Source organism: Athalia rosae, chromosome 7 (assembly GCF_917208135.1).
Source record: "Athalia rosae chromosome 7, iyAthRosa1.1, whole genome shotgun sequence".
In the NCBI taxonomy this organism is placed as follows: Eukaryota; Metazoa; Arthropoda; class Insecta; order Hymenoptera; family Athaliidae; genus Athalia; species Athalia rosae.
The window spans coordinates 5,065,236-5,078,604 of NC_064032.1; the positions used below are offsets into that span (position 1 = coordinate 5,065,236).

The 13,369-nt window shown below is 38.2% G+C and overlaps 2 protein-coding genes across 3 annotated transcripts; one reads left to right on the top strand and one right to left on the bottom strand.

Moving 5' to 3' along the window:
* Positions 1-106: 106 nt before the first annotated feature.
* On the bottom strand, positions 107-10,863 carry LOC105693363 (protein suppressor of sable). The gene is made up of 8 exons (XM_012413212.3): positions 9,070-10,863; positions 5,881-6,265; positions 5,534-5,753; positions 5,103-5,452; positions 4,777-5,002; positions 4,339-4,679; positions 4,017-4,245; positions 107-3,720 (listed from the first exon to the last, which is right to left on the bottom strand). The coding sequence occupies exons 1-8, from the start codon at positions 9,111-9,113 to the stop codon at positions 1,727-1,729; spliced, it is 3,789 nt and encodes a 1,262-aa protein (XP_012268635.2). The 5' UTR covers positions 9,114-10,863; the 3' UTR covers positions 107-1,726.
* Positions 10,864-11,164: 301 nt separating this feature from the next.
* Positions 11,165-13,349, top strand: LOC105690007. 2 transcript variants are annotated; one of them, XM_012407514.3, is made up of 5 exons: positions 11,165-11,412; positions 11,580-11,815; positions 11,943-12,023; positions 12,233-12,624; positions 12,943-13,349. In XM_012407514.3, the coding sequence occupies exons 2-5, from the start codon at positions 11,710-11,712 to the stop codon at positions 13,234-13,236; spliced, it is 873 nt and encodes a 290-aa protein (XP_012262937.2). In that variant the 5' UTR covers positions 11,165-11,412; positions 11,580-11,709; the 3' UTR covers positions 13,237-13,349. The 2 variants fall into 2 exon arrangements, with proteins under 2 accessions (XP_012262937.2, XP_020706163.2); XM_020850504.2 differs by having other exon boundaries at positions 11,165-11,815.
* Positions 13,350-13,369: the final 20 nt, after the last annotated feature.

The window sequence follows — 13,369 nt, forward strand, 5'->3', positions numbered from 1 at the left end:
CGGAGTGCATAGAGAGCATTGTTAAAAAATATTCAAAGAATGACATAGATTTAGAATATGTGAGAGGCGGTATTGAGTCTTAGATACTCAACAAAGATTGCATTAATTACGGGAGTAAAAAGACACCAGCTTTCTGTTTAATAATAACTTTATCTTACAGATAATAAAATGTGATTATTCTCAGTACCAATATTACTGTGATGGAAGGATGATTGATACATATTGACTAAATGAATCATAGATTATCTGTGTATAATTAACGAAGACGTGCTTTACCTAATTCGACTGTAACACTTGGATCATCATGTCCGGTAGAACTTTTATTATGCTTATAGTTAGAATATATTTCAATCTCAATAGTTCAATTTTGGATACGTGAAACATAATATATCACTGGAAGTTCTTACAATAGCGCTAAAGAATGTTATCAATAAAAATATAATTTTTAATATAAATTCGAAATAATAATAATAATAATAATAATTTTTGAGTTAAAAAGCTCACTAATTCACTTACAGTTTCATCAATTACAACAGGCGTTTGTAATTCATATTGAAACAATAGTGTTGTGGTTCTTCTTCTCGATAGAAAGGGAAAGCTTGACTCAACCATTCTTTAATACAACGCTTTTCTAAATTGCTATTAACGTAGTTTAACTTTAATCTGAGGTAAATATTATGCGGTGATATAGAATATGTGGTAATAATTAATTGGTAATAAATTATGTACATTTGGAAGACGTACAAAAATAAAACCGTAGTACATACACCAATTATTTATACTTAATAGTTACGTTAACACAAGTGAAGCTCAATTAGTTAAAGTCCTGTCATGAAAGGTCTGTGTCGTGCTTTTGTTTCACTTGATTGATACCGGAAACTATGTACAAGCCTAATTTATCGAGCATGATATTCAACCGATGTCGATATCCATCATTTTCTGTCGATATTTCTCAATACCTCACCCATTGTAACCCAATTAATTATTCATCCACAAGTAAAAATCTTACCGGGAATATATTACCTTCGTTTAAATATTAATTACGATTCTACCTGACACCATTATTTTATCTCCCTGTTGCATCATTAAATAGTGACATCTAATTCATGTAACGGGTAATATTTTCCCAGTGAGACCATTCGCGATCTTCAACCTCTGGCCTTGAAACTTCCTAGCTACATATCTAAGGACAACAAAATTTTTAAGGGTTTCAATGAAAAGAAAATGAGACATGAATAAATCAAGTAAGGGTACAAGGAAAGCTTCGGCGTAAAAAACGAACTAATTCAAATTTACACTAATGATGTTTGTAGTATTAGGTGTTTTCGGGCCAGAAGTTGTTCGAATTGAAAAACAGACTAAAAACTAATCAAACGTACTCAAATTTCGAGCAGAACTTTTACAAGTGCGTTTCAATAACACGCATCATCGTTCCAGTTTCTGCAACGCTCGGTAGGAAACTTATGATTAAAGTCGCAAGTTTCTAGTCAGTCTTGAAAACCGACTTTTGGACGTACGTTAAATACATACAAATACAATATACTACTTGTTCGTTTAAACATGGCTTAAGGATAATATTTCACAGACTTACGAAACAAAAGTCGATTTTTGAATATTCGACGCAATATTCTGTCAGCCACCGAATATTCTGTAATTTTTTACATTGGCACTAAAGTTACTTCCATCGTGTGATGTACGACGGTTATTTTTCAGACCCGACAACAACTCAAGGTGGAGATCTTTTATTACCACCAGCGTTATTACTTCTATTTCGATTTCGTCTTCGGGCACGACCTCCTCGTCGGTTGCCCTGGTTTGGATTTCCGCCGTTCCAATCACCTCCATTGCCCCCAAAATTAGGAGGAGGAGGAGGCCCGTTCGGCCCGAACCCCATCATGTTATCGGGGGGACCAAAATTGTTGAAATTACCAGGTGGGAAATCCAACGGCCCTTCGTAGTTTGGACCGTCATGCCCAAATCCTCCTATAATAGGAGCAGGACCCAACAATCCAGCCCCGCTGTTTCGCTGGGCATTGAAACGAGGGTCAAAGTTCATCTGATTCGGAGGCACCATGTGAGAGCCATTTGGACCCATATTTCCCATAGGTGGTATATTGGCCATCGGTGGCATAGGCCCCATATTTGGCATAGAGCCCATCATCGGCCCATTGCCAGGCATATTTCCCATCATGTTCATCGGACCCATATTGCCCATAATTGGAACATTACCACCCATGCCCATACCCATACCTTGATTATTCATAGCCATTGGATTCTCTGGCGTTTGCTGCTGAGGCGGTAAGGACAAAGTGGGAACATTGTTGTTCGATGATGACTGATTGGCATTTTCTAGAGCCTTTCTACGCGGGTCGGTACGTATTTGAGGTGGGGACTTGGGTGTATCTGGTTTAACGGGTGGCGGAGACATCGGTGAATCCGCAAGGTCTGCTTCTGTGATGCGGAAAATTTTTCGTAACCTTGGATCATTCTTCACCTGCGGATCATTCCTCGTCAATTTGAGCCCGGTGTAGTAGGGCCTTGGTATGTCCACAATGTACACTTTGAATGGTATCGGAGGATGCGAAGATATGCTCGCATCTATTTCTGTACAGGGGACGTGAGACGGGGCTGGTTTGAAAGGTAGGCTGAGCATTTGTCTGAGATCAACGTCCGACCTCGTTGAATTAGCTGTTACTATTCTCAAGTCGGTATCGCCAAAATCTGAGGTAAATCGCTGCCTTAGATCCATGTCTTTCCTCCGATGGTCTTGATCACTCTTGGTTCTCAAATCCGTGTCCATGTTTGGGTCCAGGTTAATTATTCCGGAGCTGTATATGCTGTTTTCTATCCTTAAGGGCTTGGACTCCTTTTTACCTTCCGATCTACTGGTAGGTGGCGGACTGTTGGGTTTAGGATCTTCTCTACGTTGGCGAGGATCTCTGGACATTCTTGGATCTCTAGAAACCGGGGCTGACGACGCATTTGTGTTTACATTGGGTGACGACCTGGGACTTGGAATCCCTTCTTCCACCACTGATTTGAATCGTTCGTCTGCTATCAATGCGTCTAAGCTGTGATTCGAAGGAGGTAAGGCGCCGCTGTACAAGTCGATCACATTTTTACTCTGGTTAATATTTTCAGAGAAAGTATCGAGCTTTGCTTTTTTGGCAGCTGAAACCCCATCCGAGGATTCATGGCTGACTTTTGAAGAGCTTTTGCCAGCCTGTTCCGATTTTGCCGCATTCTTATTGCTCGTTGTAGAACTTTGAGCCTTGATGGACGAAAGCAGCTTCGAAACTTCGGCGCTTATATCGATTTTGCTCACATCCCCGAGCTTGTCAACAATAACTGCAGGTTGAGGAATAGTTGAAATCTCAGGAACTACAGATGGCTGCTCTTTGTCGCTATTTCCTTTTCCTTCCGACTCAACTTCGTTGTCCTCTTTTTGCGTGTCTTTTATAACTATCGTCAAATTATCACCGTCGTCATCGTCGTCATCGTCGTCATCGGAGTACCAATCTGCCTGAGGATTTCCTGAATTGTCATTACCGCCTTCGTCATCCATATTTGTGTGACTATCTTGAGCGGTTCTTTGAAGTTGTTGTATTCTCATGAAAAGTTCCTGAGTTCGCTTGGGCAGGTGAGCCGGGACTTCGGCGTCATCGGCCGAAGCACCCGAGGTCAACGATGCGCTCGACGATTGCGTGGACATTTGATTGTCTGCAAAAAATAATTAAAAATATCAGATATTTACAAATGCCAAAACTATTGGGTAATCATGGCCGTGTCAATTATAGGTCTATTCATTCCATGGTTCAGAGGCTGACATCTAAACAAATATAAGTCATGCATTGAGAATTCAATTTTTTGTTTCCTCAATGAGAATCGAAACATTGGAACAATTTCACAGTGATCTCTGAGTAATTTCCATAGACGATATACCGCTAATACCGTCGCAATTTGTGATTGCTGTAACCTGATGTTATTTAAAATTGAAAAAACAAATGTGTGCCTACCTTCTTGTTTAGCCTTCTTGCTGCTTCTGTCTCTGTTATCTTCATCCTCGACCGGCATTTCTATGACCAATTGTGTTTCTTCATCTCTGTCGCTCTCCTCGTCCAGCTTGGTCGTAAGATTCGCTGCCGCTTCCGCTATGCTTACAACGGGTGGCTTAGCTGGCTGAGACAAGAGCTGTCGGAGGTCAACATCCTTTGGTGGTGCAATCGGACTCGATATCGGTTTGACCTGCGAAAAAATCAAAAAGGAATAACAACATGAGTCTATGAGATCCGAGAAACATCTCTCGAAAGCATAAATCTTGACCAAGTGAATATTCACCTGCGTAGCTGCATCGTCTGTGATAGCTGCGACAGCTGTGACAGCGTCCTTCGTAGAATCGTCTTTTTTGTCTTTCGGCTCTTTGGCTTTATCATTCTCAGTGGTTTCGCTGTAGAATCCCATATTGGCAATTCTCTGTTTCAGAAGCTGCTGTTGGAGTTGTTTTTGAACTGCCAAACCCAAAGCAGCATTCGGTAGTTGAAGGACAAGCTGATTGGCTGATTGAAGCAGCATAATTTGTTCGTACGGTACGCGGTCCTCATCAGAACCCCATCGGGTCTTTTTTCCTGGAGATTTTCGCTCTTTTGTAGTAGTTTTTGGTTGGGAACCGGCATTTTCAGCTGTTAAGAGACACAAAATATCGGTTATAATATCTGAGGACTTTGCTCAATCAACGAAACACAGCGATTGGAATGGAGGAAGACATTTTTGCTTTACCTTCATCTTCCTTTCCTTCGTTGCTCACGTTAGACGGAGCTGAGACGTTTAAGTCGAAGAGGCTAGGAATCTTCTGGTTAGAGAGCCCCTGATTCGACTGTCCTTGAGTCGCTGCTTTGGCGGTATTATTGATCATCATCAACGCTCCTTCCCTGCTAAGTCTTGGGAAATCCCCCAGGATTTCCTTGGGTGCAGTTTCCAAGTGTTTTAGCAAGATATTTTTCACCTGTATCATAAATCGCGAGTTACAGAAGACTTACAAGTGTGCAAGCGAATCAAATGCCACACCTCGTTAACTAGGCAGTAATAAATGGAAAAATTCTCACCTGTTCGTTGAGCGGATTGTGAGAAAACTTGCAATTTTCTCCCTGGGTACATTTCAATCCCGTGTGATAAAATTTGCAAGGGAAATCGTGGTGCATGTAGAGACACTTTTCTCTTTTGGCGCAGCAATCCATGAGGTAAAATTTACAAAGCTCCATTTTACGTGGGGGCAAGGCGTTATGAGAGAACGGGCAGTCATCTCCACGATGACACTTTCCCTGCATGAAATAGATGCAGACGGAGTCTGGATCTTGAATGTCAATGTTCTGAGTTCGACGATTGTTTCTATCATTTCGCATGTGACCGCGACCTTTGTTCTTGCCACCTCTGTCGTTCTTTCCACCCCTGCGACCTATAGAACGAGTATCATAGAATAGTCAAAGCATTCCAGAGGTACTAATGAATGACTGTTTCCATTGTATTCGATACAAACCTCCACGAGCTCCACGCTTGTTGTCATTTTCTCTATGCCGGTTGAACCCAGAGCGATCCTCAAAGTCCGACCCACTCTCGTAGCTGTCATAATCATTGTTAGGACGTCGGGCAGGAGAATTATTATCCCGAGAATCTTTTCTGATTGGCGAAGCACCTCTGACAAACAACATTTCGTCATCGTCTTCGTTACCATCCTCTTCGTCGCTTGGCTTTCTCCTCTGGCGGAACAGAATAATGTTAAATCTTTGTTTCCTAATGGCTAATTTCATCCAATAAGAATTTGACAGCAGATAACTATAAAATTTTGGCTACTCTGAAAAGTGTTGCATGTGGGACATTAATCACCTTTTGTTCTTTGGGTCGGTCTTCATCTCGGTCTTCTCGGCTTCTTTTTCTGCTTTTATTGCGAGTAGTTTTTCCCTTACTCTTATTCTCAGTACTTTTAACTTTATCTTCCTCTAACGCAGCCCTGATTGCTTTCTCAACATCTCCGGCCCAATCTTCTGACGGGTTCTTAAACTTACTAAATCTATCAAGTTTGCTTCCCACTTGCGCGGGAGGCTTTTTATTCTTGTTAAACTTAGAGTCGAATGTCTTATTCTTCGGCAGCTCCTGTTTGGCGGTCGGCTTAGCTGGTTCAGAAGCTGGCTTAGGAGTGGCGGCGGTTGGAACAGGCTCGTCATCCTCATCTGAAGGGATTTCTCCATCTTCCAAATCCTCATCATTAGTGCTAAACGAATGAAAATAATCATCATTTTTACTCCGTCATATTTCAAAGCGACTCTCGAACTTTGATAAATTCTTCCATGAGAAAATCCACAGCACGTCGAGCACCAGAGTAACCACTGGTGTGGAAGCTCGACATACTTAATCATAGTATTCATTATCTATACTCCTAGTGTTGGATTTTGTGGAAGATGCGGCGACGACGTCATATTGAACAATGTGTTATCAATTGTCTGGTAAAATATTCTCCAATGAAAATAGTGCAAAGTCTCCTATCAAAAAGTTCAGGCTCGAAGCTCTGCCAAAAGAGGAAAGCTGCATGCTACGAAAGACACTTTCCATATCCAAGTACTGATAACTTGTAATCACAAGTTACTCAGATACCTTACAGTTATGTAAAAAAATAAAAGGATGCATATTACGATTGGTTGTTCAAAAATGAACAATTTCGAGAAGTAGGCCAGATTCCCAATCCAATTACCATAGAGTTAATGGAGAGTTTAGCTCTGACCACTACAATGAAAAGAATTGCCTAATTGCCCGTAGATAGAAGCTGTGAATATTACAATAATTTTGTATGAGAGGTGCAAAGCGATTGATTTGTAAAAGTGATTAGTCAGTAGTGGACGGGGGTCAGATAACAGAGGGATGCCCAGTCCCCATAAAGTGCATGAGGGGGTAAAAAATGCTTGGAAAAATTAATCATCGATAAAAATGATTGTCAAAAAGCGGCCGTTGGAAATTTCATCGATTCAACCGTATCGCGGGCACTATTAACTCGATAGAAAACATTAGTCGGTTAATATCGTCCCCCTTGTTTTGTTAATACTTTATTAACCGACCCGTGCGACATGCAATCGCGATTGATGGATAGCTTGCTAAATTAGGGGCCGAAAATAAAGCCGCGTATTTTCAATCACTCCGTATCTGGTACACGTTTTCTCGGAAGGCATACCTTTCCGTTCAAATTATGATAATGAGATCAAGCTTTCGTAATGACCGGAATACTTCAAATTGTATGAATTTTTTTTTTTTCGTACGGTCCGATTAATTATTCCAATTGTTAATGCGGATCAAATCAATTCGGTATGGAAAAAATCGATACACGCGTATTGAGATGTAGTTAACTATATTACATGACTAAGTTAATTAGTAATTAATTGATCGATTGATTTGAGACGATTTCTGGCGCGTACCGTGTATCTATTAATAAATTTATGACAATAACAAAATATATGATAATTATCAATAAAATAGGTATGTGTACTTTGTCGCACTGCAAGATATGCCAAAGTATATGCAGATATTCTATACATATGTATAAGTAGGAGAACTTTGTGTCTTTTTGTTTGTTTTTTTTTTTTTTTTCTAGAAAGAAATAGAAATTGGAGTTGGAGTTTTTACCTTACCACACAATCGAGTCATCATCATCATTATCATCATCAGCATCATTATCATCATCATGATCTGATCATCAATCATTAGCATACATCATTATTATATCACATTGTAGCATCATCATTGCAGCATTATTTTAAACATTTTGTAGTCGTTGATTAATCTTGTTGCAATAGAAGAAACATGACGTCATCGGCACCTGTCCATCAATTCCTTGTATATCCACATGTTGTGTGTGTGCGTGTGTGCGTGTGCGCGTGTGTCTGTTTTGTGCAATTCATATTTTTCCATGAAATTTCAAATTTGGTAAGCAAATTGAAAAAAAAAAAAATCATTTACGTACCCAGCTAAACAACAAGTTCAGGAAATCCGCTTCTCTTTTTCGCCAATCTCTGTTCAATACCGTATACCATTTTTATAAATTTTGAAAAAAAAAAAAAAAAAATTACAGAAAATTGAACAGAGAGAGTAGAAAAGAAGACAGAATTATTATACATAGATTATGACGCAACGCGATCATTCGCGACTAGCAATGAAACGGTTACGTAAGCTTTGGACTTATCAACAATATTCAGACTAAATAATTCCTAGCAGCCCGCTCATATCATTCCTGAAACCCAAAACCAGTAGAGAAAAAAAATTTTGCATTAAATTGATTCGAGAACAAAAGAAAAACATACCATGGTACCTTCCACCTGTAATTAATTAATACGTGTAATCATGCATTTTCAAGTTATAAAAAATACGTCCATTCTTTCATTCTTCTATTTTGTTATCGTTGGATCATTATTTCTTTGGTTTTCATCGAATCAAAAATCTAAAATTAACGCAATCAAGGAATGTATGCCGACGGCACACCGATTGAAATCTGACCGTGAGAACTTTATCACACCGCGGAGAACTGATACTGGAAATCAAAATTAAATGAATAAATAAATAAAAATTGCGATAAAAATCAGAAAGAAGCCAACAACAACAATTAGAGTAACGAATACAATAATATATACACATGACAACGATCAAAATAACGATATCATTATCAGTAGAATTGAGAAACAAGGTCGTTTTTTCAATGGGATTTTGTATCGAATGATTCAATGAAAAAATAAATGTTCTTAATAAAAATTCGAAAATTTCATTTTCAACCGTTGTTTAGCTGGTGCGATCAAAGAACTTGAGCGACTCGTGTCGATTTCGTGTTTTATCAAAAAATTTCTGTACTTTTGTTGTGTCTTCTGTGTAAATATGTGTATACAATGTCGTCCAAGTATCCATATACTCGTTTACCATAAATGCATAGTTATGTGTACGTGTGTGTGTGTGTCTGTGTGTATAACTTATGTATCTTGTTGTGATGTGTACGTATAATATATAAAATATATATTTTTTATGGTATAAAATGGAGCAAACCTTTCGATTTGGGTCTCGGCCGCGGAAACACTCTCTAGTGCCATTGTTAGGTTATTGATTTTTGTTTTTGGTTTTTTGATAAAAAATCAATATTATACCGAATCTTTTCTCTTTCGTTAATGGTGTTTTTGTCTTTTTTTTTTTCGATTTTGTATACCGACTGCACTAATCGATGAACGGAGACTGATTATTTTTTTTGTAAGTTGCGTGCCTAAATTCTATCATTTAGGGGCAAATGTGATACTTTTTTTTTCTGCTGACGATGATCTCGTTCTCTCTTTTTGTTTTTTGGATCGTAAACCATATATACATGTAAATTTACATATATATATTATATATATATATGAATTATTTTTCCTTCTTTTGCTCGCTTACGTTTTTTTTTTTTTGTTCGGTATCCTTGATAGTTTCGTTATCAGATATTATAAAATTAATTTTTCATAAAATTGCATCGTCGGTCTAATCAGGTTGTCAGATTCGTCAGTTTGTCGTGTGTGTGATATTTTCTAGTTTTTTTTGAAAATGGTTTCGGATATCTCTGGATATATATGCTTATATACCGATACATATGTCATATATGTACTTGAAAACAGCTGTGCGCTGATTTCGTAAACTATACGTATATATAAATATTTTTTAATAATTATATTCACTTTGTTGTATGGAGAAAAATTGTTCACTTTTGTAGTTATTTTCAGATATTGCGTCTCGCTTTCTATGAGCCAACGTCATCCTAGCTGACGTGGCAGCGACGGCGTCGTCAGGCAGCTGCTCTGAGCAATATGGCAAATGCCAATTTTATTCAAAGGAATAAAAAAAATGATAACGACTGCAGAAACGCCAGCAGAAAAATAAAAATTAAACGAAATAAAATCTGTACGTATACGCGATTCAAATAAAATGGACCTCTGAATATTTTCAGACGTAGCCTTCCGATGGGAATTATTTTCCGTCTGTCTGTATTTACAGCAGTAACATTATTATATTCGGATTGTATTTCGACCGAATTGAAATAATCGAAGTGAAATCGTGTTCAACGAACGTAATACTTTTTTGATGGTTAGAATTTTACAGACGACGAAAACATGGCGATTGGCGTTGAGTCTGATGAAGATAGAAATTTCTCAAGGCAAGCTTGTGACGCGCCGCGCATTCGGTGTATGTAATGAGTATTTTTTCTTGTTTTTCTTTACGATTTTTCGTTCTGATTTTCCAGAGATCCCTGTATTGTAACGTTTTCGCTGCGTTCAATCAATTTATCGATATGATTAGTTTTTAGGTCTTTGATTTTGATGTTCTATTTCGATACTCTATTTCTTTCTTTCTTATTTTTTTTTTTTGGATTTGATTTGATCTGATTATTCTTCTGCTTTTTTTTTTTTTGTTGTTGGAAAAATATAGCGAGTGTGTTTTTGCAGTGAAGATATTTTCAATCGGCAGTAGAGCAGATTAATATAGTAATATAAATAGTATTTGGTAATAATATAAATATCTCAATTGATGAGCGAAACTTCAAAGATTAACTAAACATGGCCACATCTGGAACTATTCTGAACGGACTTGGCGTCGAGGAGCTCCTGGGAAGGCGAAAGTACGAGTCGATGGAGAATTCTTTCGGCCAATCACGAGTCGAGACGACATTCGCTATAGATCATGTGACCCAAAAACACGCCCTCGGCGGTGGGAATTCTGCAGCTGTTCCCTGAACGGAAATCGTCCTCCTTTTTAAACGTACTAACCGATTTGAAAATATCGCCCCGCTTTCCCTCGGTATTTCCGTTACGGAGATCATGCCCTGCTAAAATAAGCACATCCTATGTATAATGCGTTTCGTTCGTCCCGTTGAAAACCTAATTATGAAAATTGGGTGTCGGGTGCTAAGAGACGCCGAGAAGTGATAGGGAGAGAGCGAGCTCTGGGATTTTTTTTCCTTTTTAATGTTAACTCCCTCGCCTTGGTCTCGTATTCAATTTTTCAACATTATTCTTGCGCCTTTTTCTTACTTCGTTCTCTTTCCCTCGGAATCCTATACGTACGGTTATAATTTTTTACCTGGATGTTCGTCGACCCTAAAATCATTTCTCAAAACTTGGCGTTGACCGTAATCCCTCCTATTCGGCGAACTGCTAATTACTCATCCACTTTGTACCTGAGGCGTACTTGCTCAATTGCGAGACTATAAAATCCAAACATTTCCGTATGATTCATCATGATTTTGGGATTATGAGATGAATCCGAAGCCTATTTTACTCCTCTGCCGTTCCAGGGTTCATTGAAATGCGTGAAAGGCGCAGGAGAATAGATTATGCATTTTTAAATTTTACAATTAGCCAGGCCGTAGAGGTAATTATAATTCGAAGATGTGACTTGCTTTTTTGCGACATTGCAAAATCTTGTGCGCGGGCCAATTGATTATGCTATTTTTATTAATCTTGACTATGGGACGATCTAGATAAGCAACATGAATTAGTTCAGCATCGGCAGATATAAAATGAAATAGAATTTTTCAGTTTACAGGCACTTATTTCTTGAATGGCAAGACTACTTTTTGAGAAGTAAATATACTATACATCTATCAAATGATCAGAGAGAAAAAAAGAAAAATTTAGGAAACTAACGCTCATTCGTTGGCAAGCAATCATGGCAGATGCGGCGGCGAGGCGTGAAGCTCGGCGGAAAAGAATTTTGGAAAATTCGGAAAATCGTCTTCAAAGAATTACCGGAGCTAGATGCAACGTCCGAGAAGGTGAGGGGACAGTTGTGTTGTATTTAATAGGATTTTATCCCTGCACGTACGATGATTGTTATGGTATATGTTTACAAACATTACAAGTACTAACCTACAAATGATTTCTTATGTATTCTCGTTGCAGAGAAATCGAATCTAAATTCCTATACCCCAACGAATCCACAACGCGACACTGAACAGGACAAAGAATTCGTACCGGACACAAGTATGCAAATATCAAATTGATGTCGTAACTTGAAATCTGTCTAGGCATTGATGTATTTGTCGCAGACTATGAACGTCGTTGATTAGAATATTTGGATGGAGTCTATGCTGGATACGATTGTCCAGAACTATAGAGTTTGCGATTATGTCTAAATTTCTAGTAATCTATTCCGATAATTGGTACTTGACGTGAAAATTCTTCTATTTCAGACGGTCACCCTGCCCTCACACAACCCAAGAATGACCTTTTTAATAAATTATATTCAGGAGACCAAGATTTCTTGATTCAGACATTATTGTCTAACAATATACGTAAGCGGAATGTTAACGGGGAGGGATTTTCTATCGACGACAGTTTCGATTTAACAAATCACTCCGCAAGGAATGAAAGTTTTTCTCCCGGCAATGAGCGACACACGAGTAGTGTAAATAAAGCAACTAACGAGCCTGACGATGATGTCAATACGCATGAATCTGTTGGAAAGATATCTGCCGAGCCATCCTTATTCTGTAGTGTGTTTGATAGTAAATTGATCCTTGTGCTCCTTGCAGCTCTTGTAAATATATTGTACCTTTTACAACTTCAACATTTATGTGGCAAGGTAAGATTTCCATTATCTATTGTTCATTTAACCGTGCAAATCCCAAATCTTGTCTTCATTTTAAACAATCGATCTTTGAAAGCTTACCTAATTTTTTTCCAAATGTATCTCAACGGCTAGAAATTATTTCTTTACTGAATCTGGGTCTTACTTCTTTTACATCGTACGTTTTTGAACTACTGCTATCCAAGATCTACCAATAAAATTAATATTTTCACAAATGATTGTGAACAGAGGCCAGGGAATTTGAAAAAATTTTAGCAAACCTTCGGAAGTTATTAAATTTATCAATTTACAAAGGTACCTTTGATTTTACAGACCATCCTCGCACCATTCCTAGCTCTAATGTTGATACGGCTGAATTTGGCTGACGATAAATCAGGATCGCAAGGTGGAAATATGGTATTTGCAGCGTTAATTTTGTGCAGTATAAAACCTGAGCTGGTTCATAATCTTAGACGAGTGATAAAAATATTCAAGAAGATTACAGAGGATTTTTCGATCTACATATTCAGCTTCGTCATAATGTACAACATGGCTTGTTCGTATTGGAACGACATCGACGTTACAATTTCGACCGTTGATTTAGCAGAAAATGTACAATCGCAATAACTAACATAAAAATAACTCTTTTGCCTCTTAATTATTTCTCGCCGCAACACGAAAGCATCTTTTTTGTATAATTGTAAATAAATATAATAAATGCGCTATTTTCAAAAGCCGAACCTTGATGTTAATCATTTAA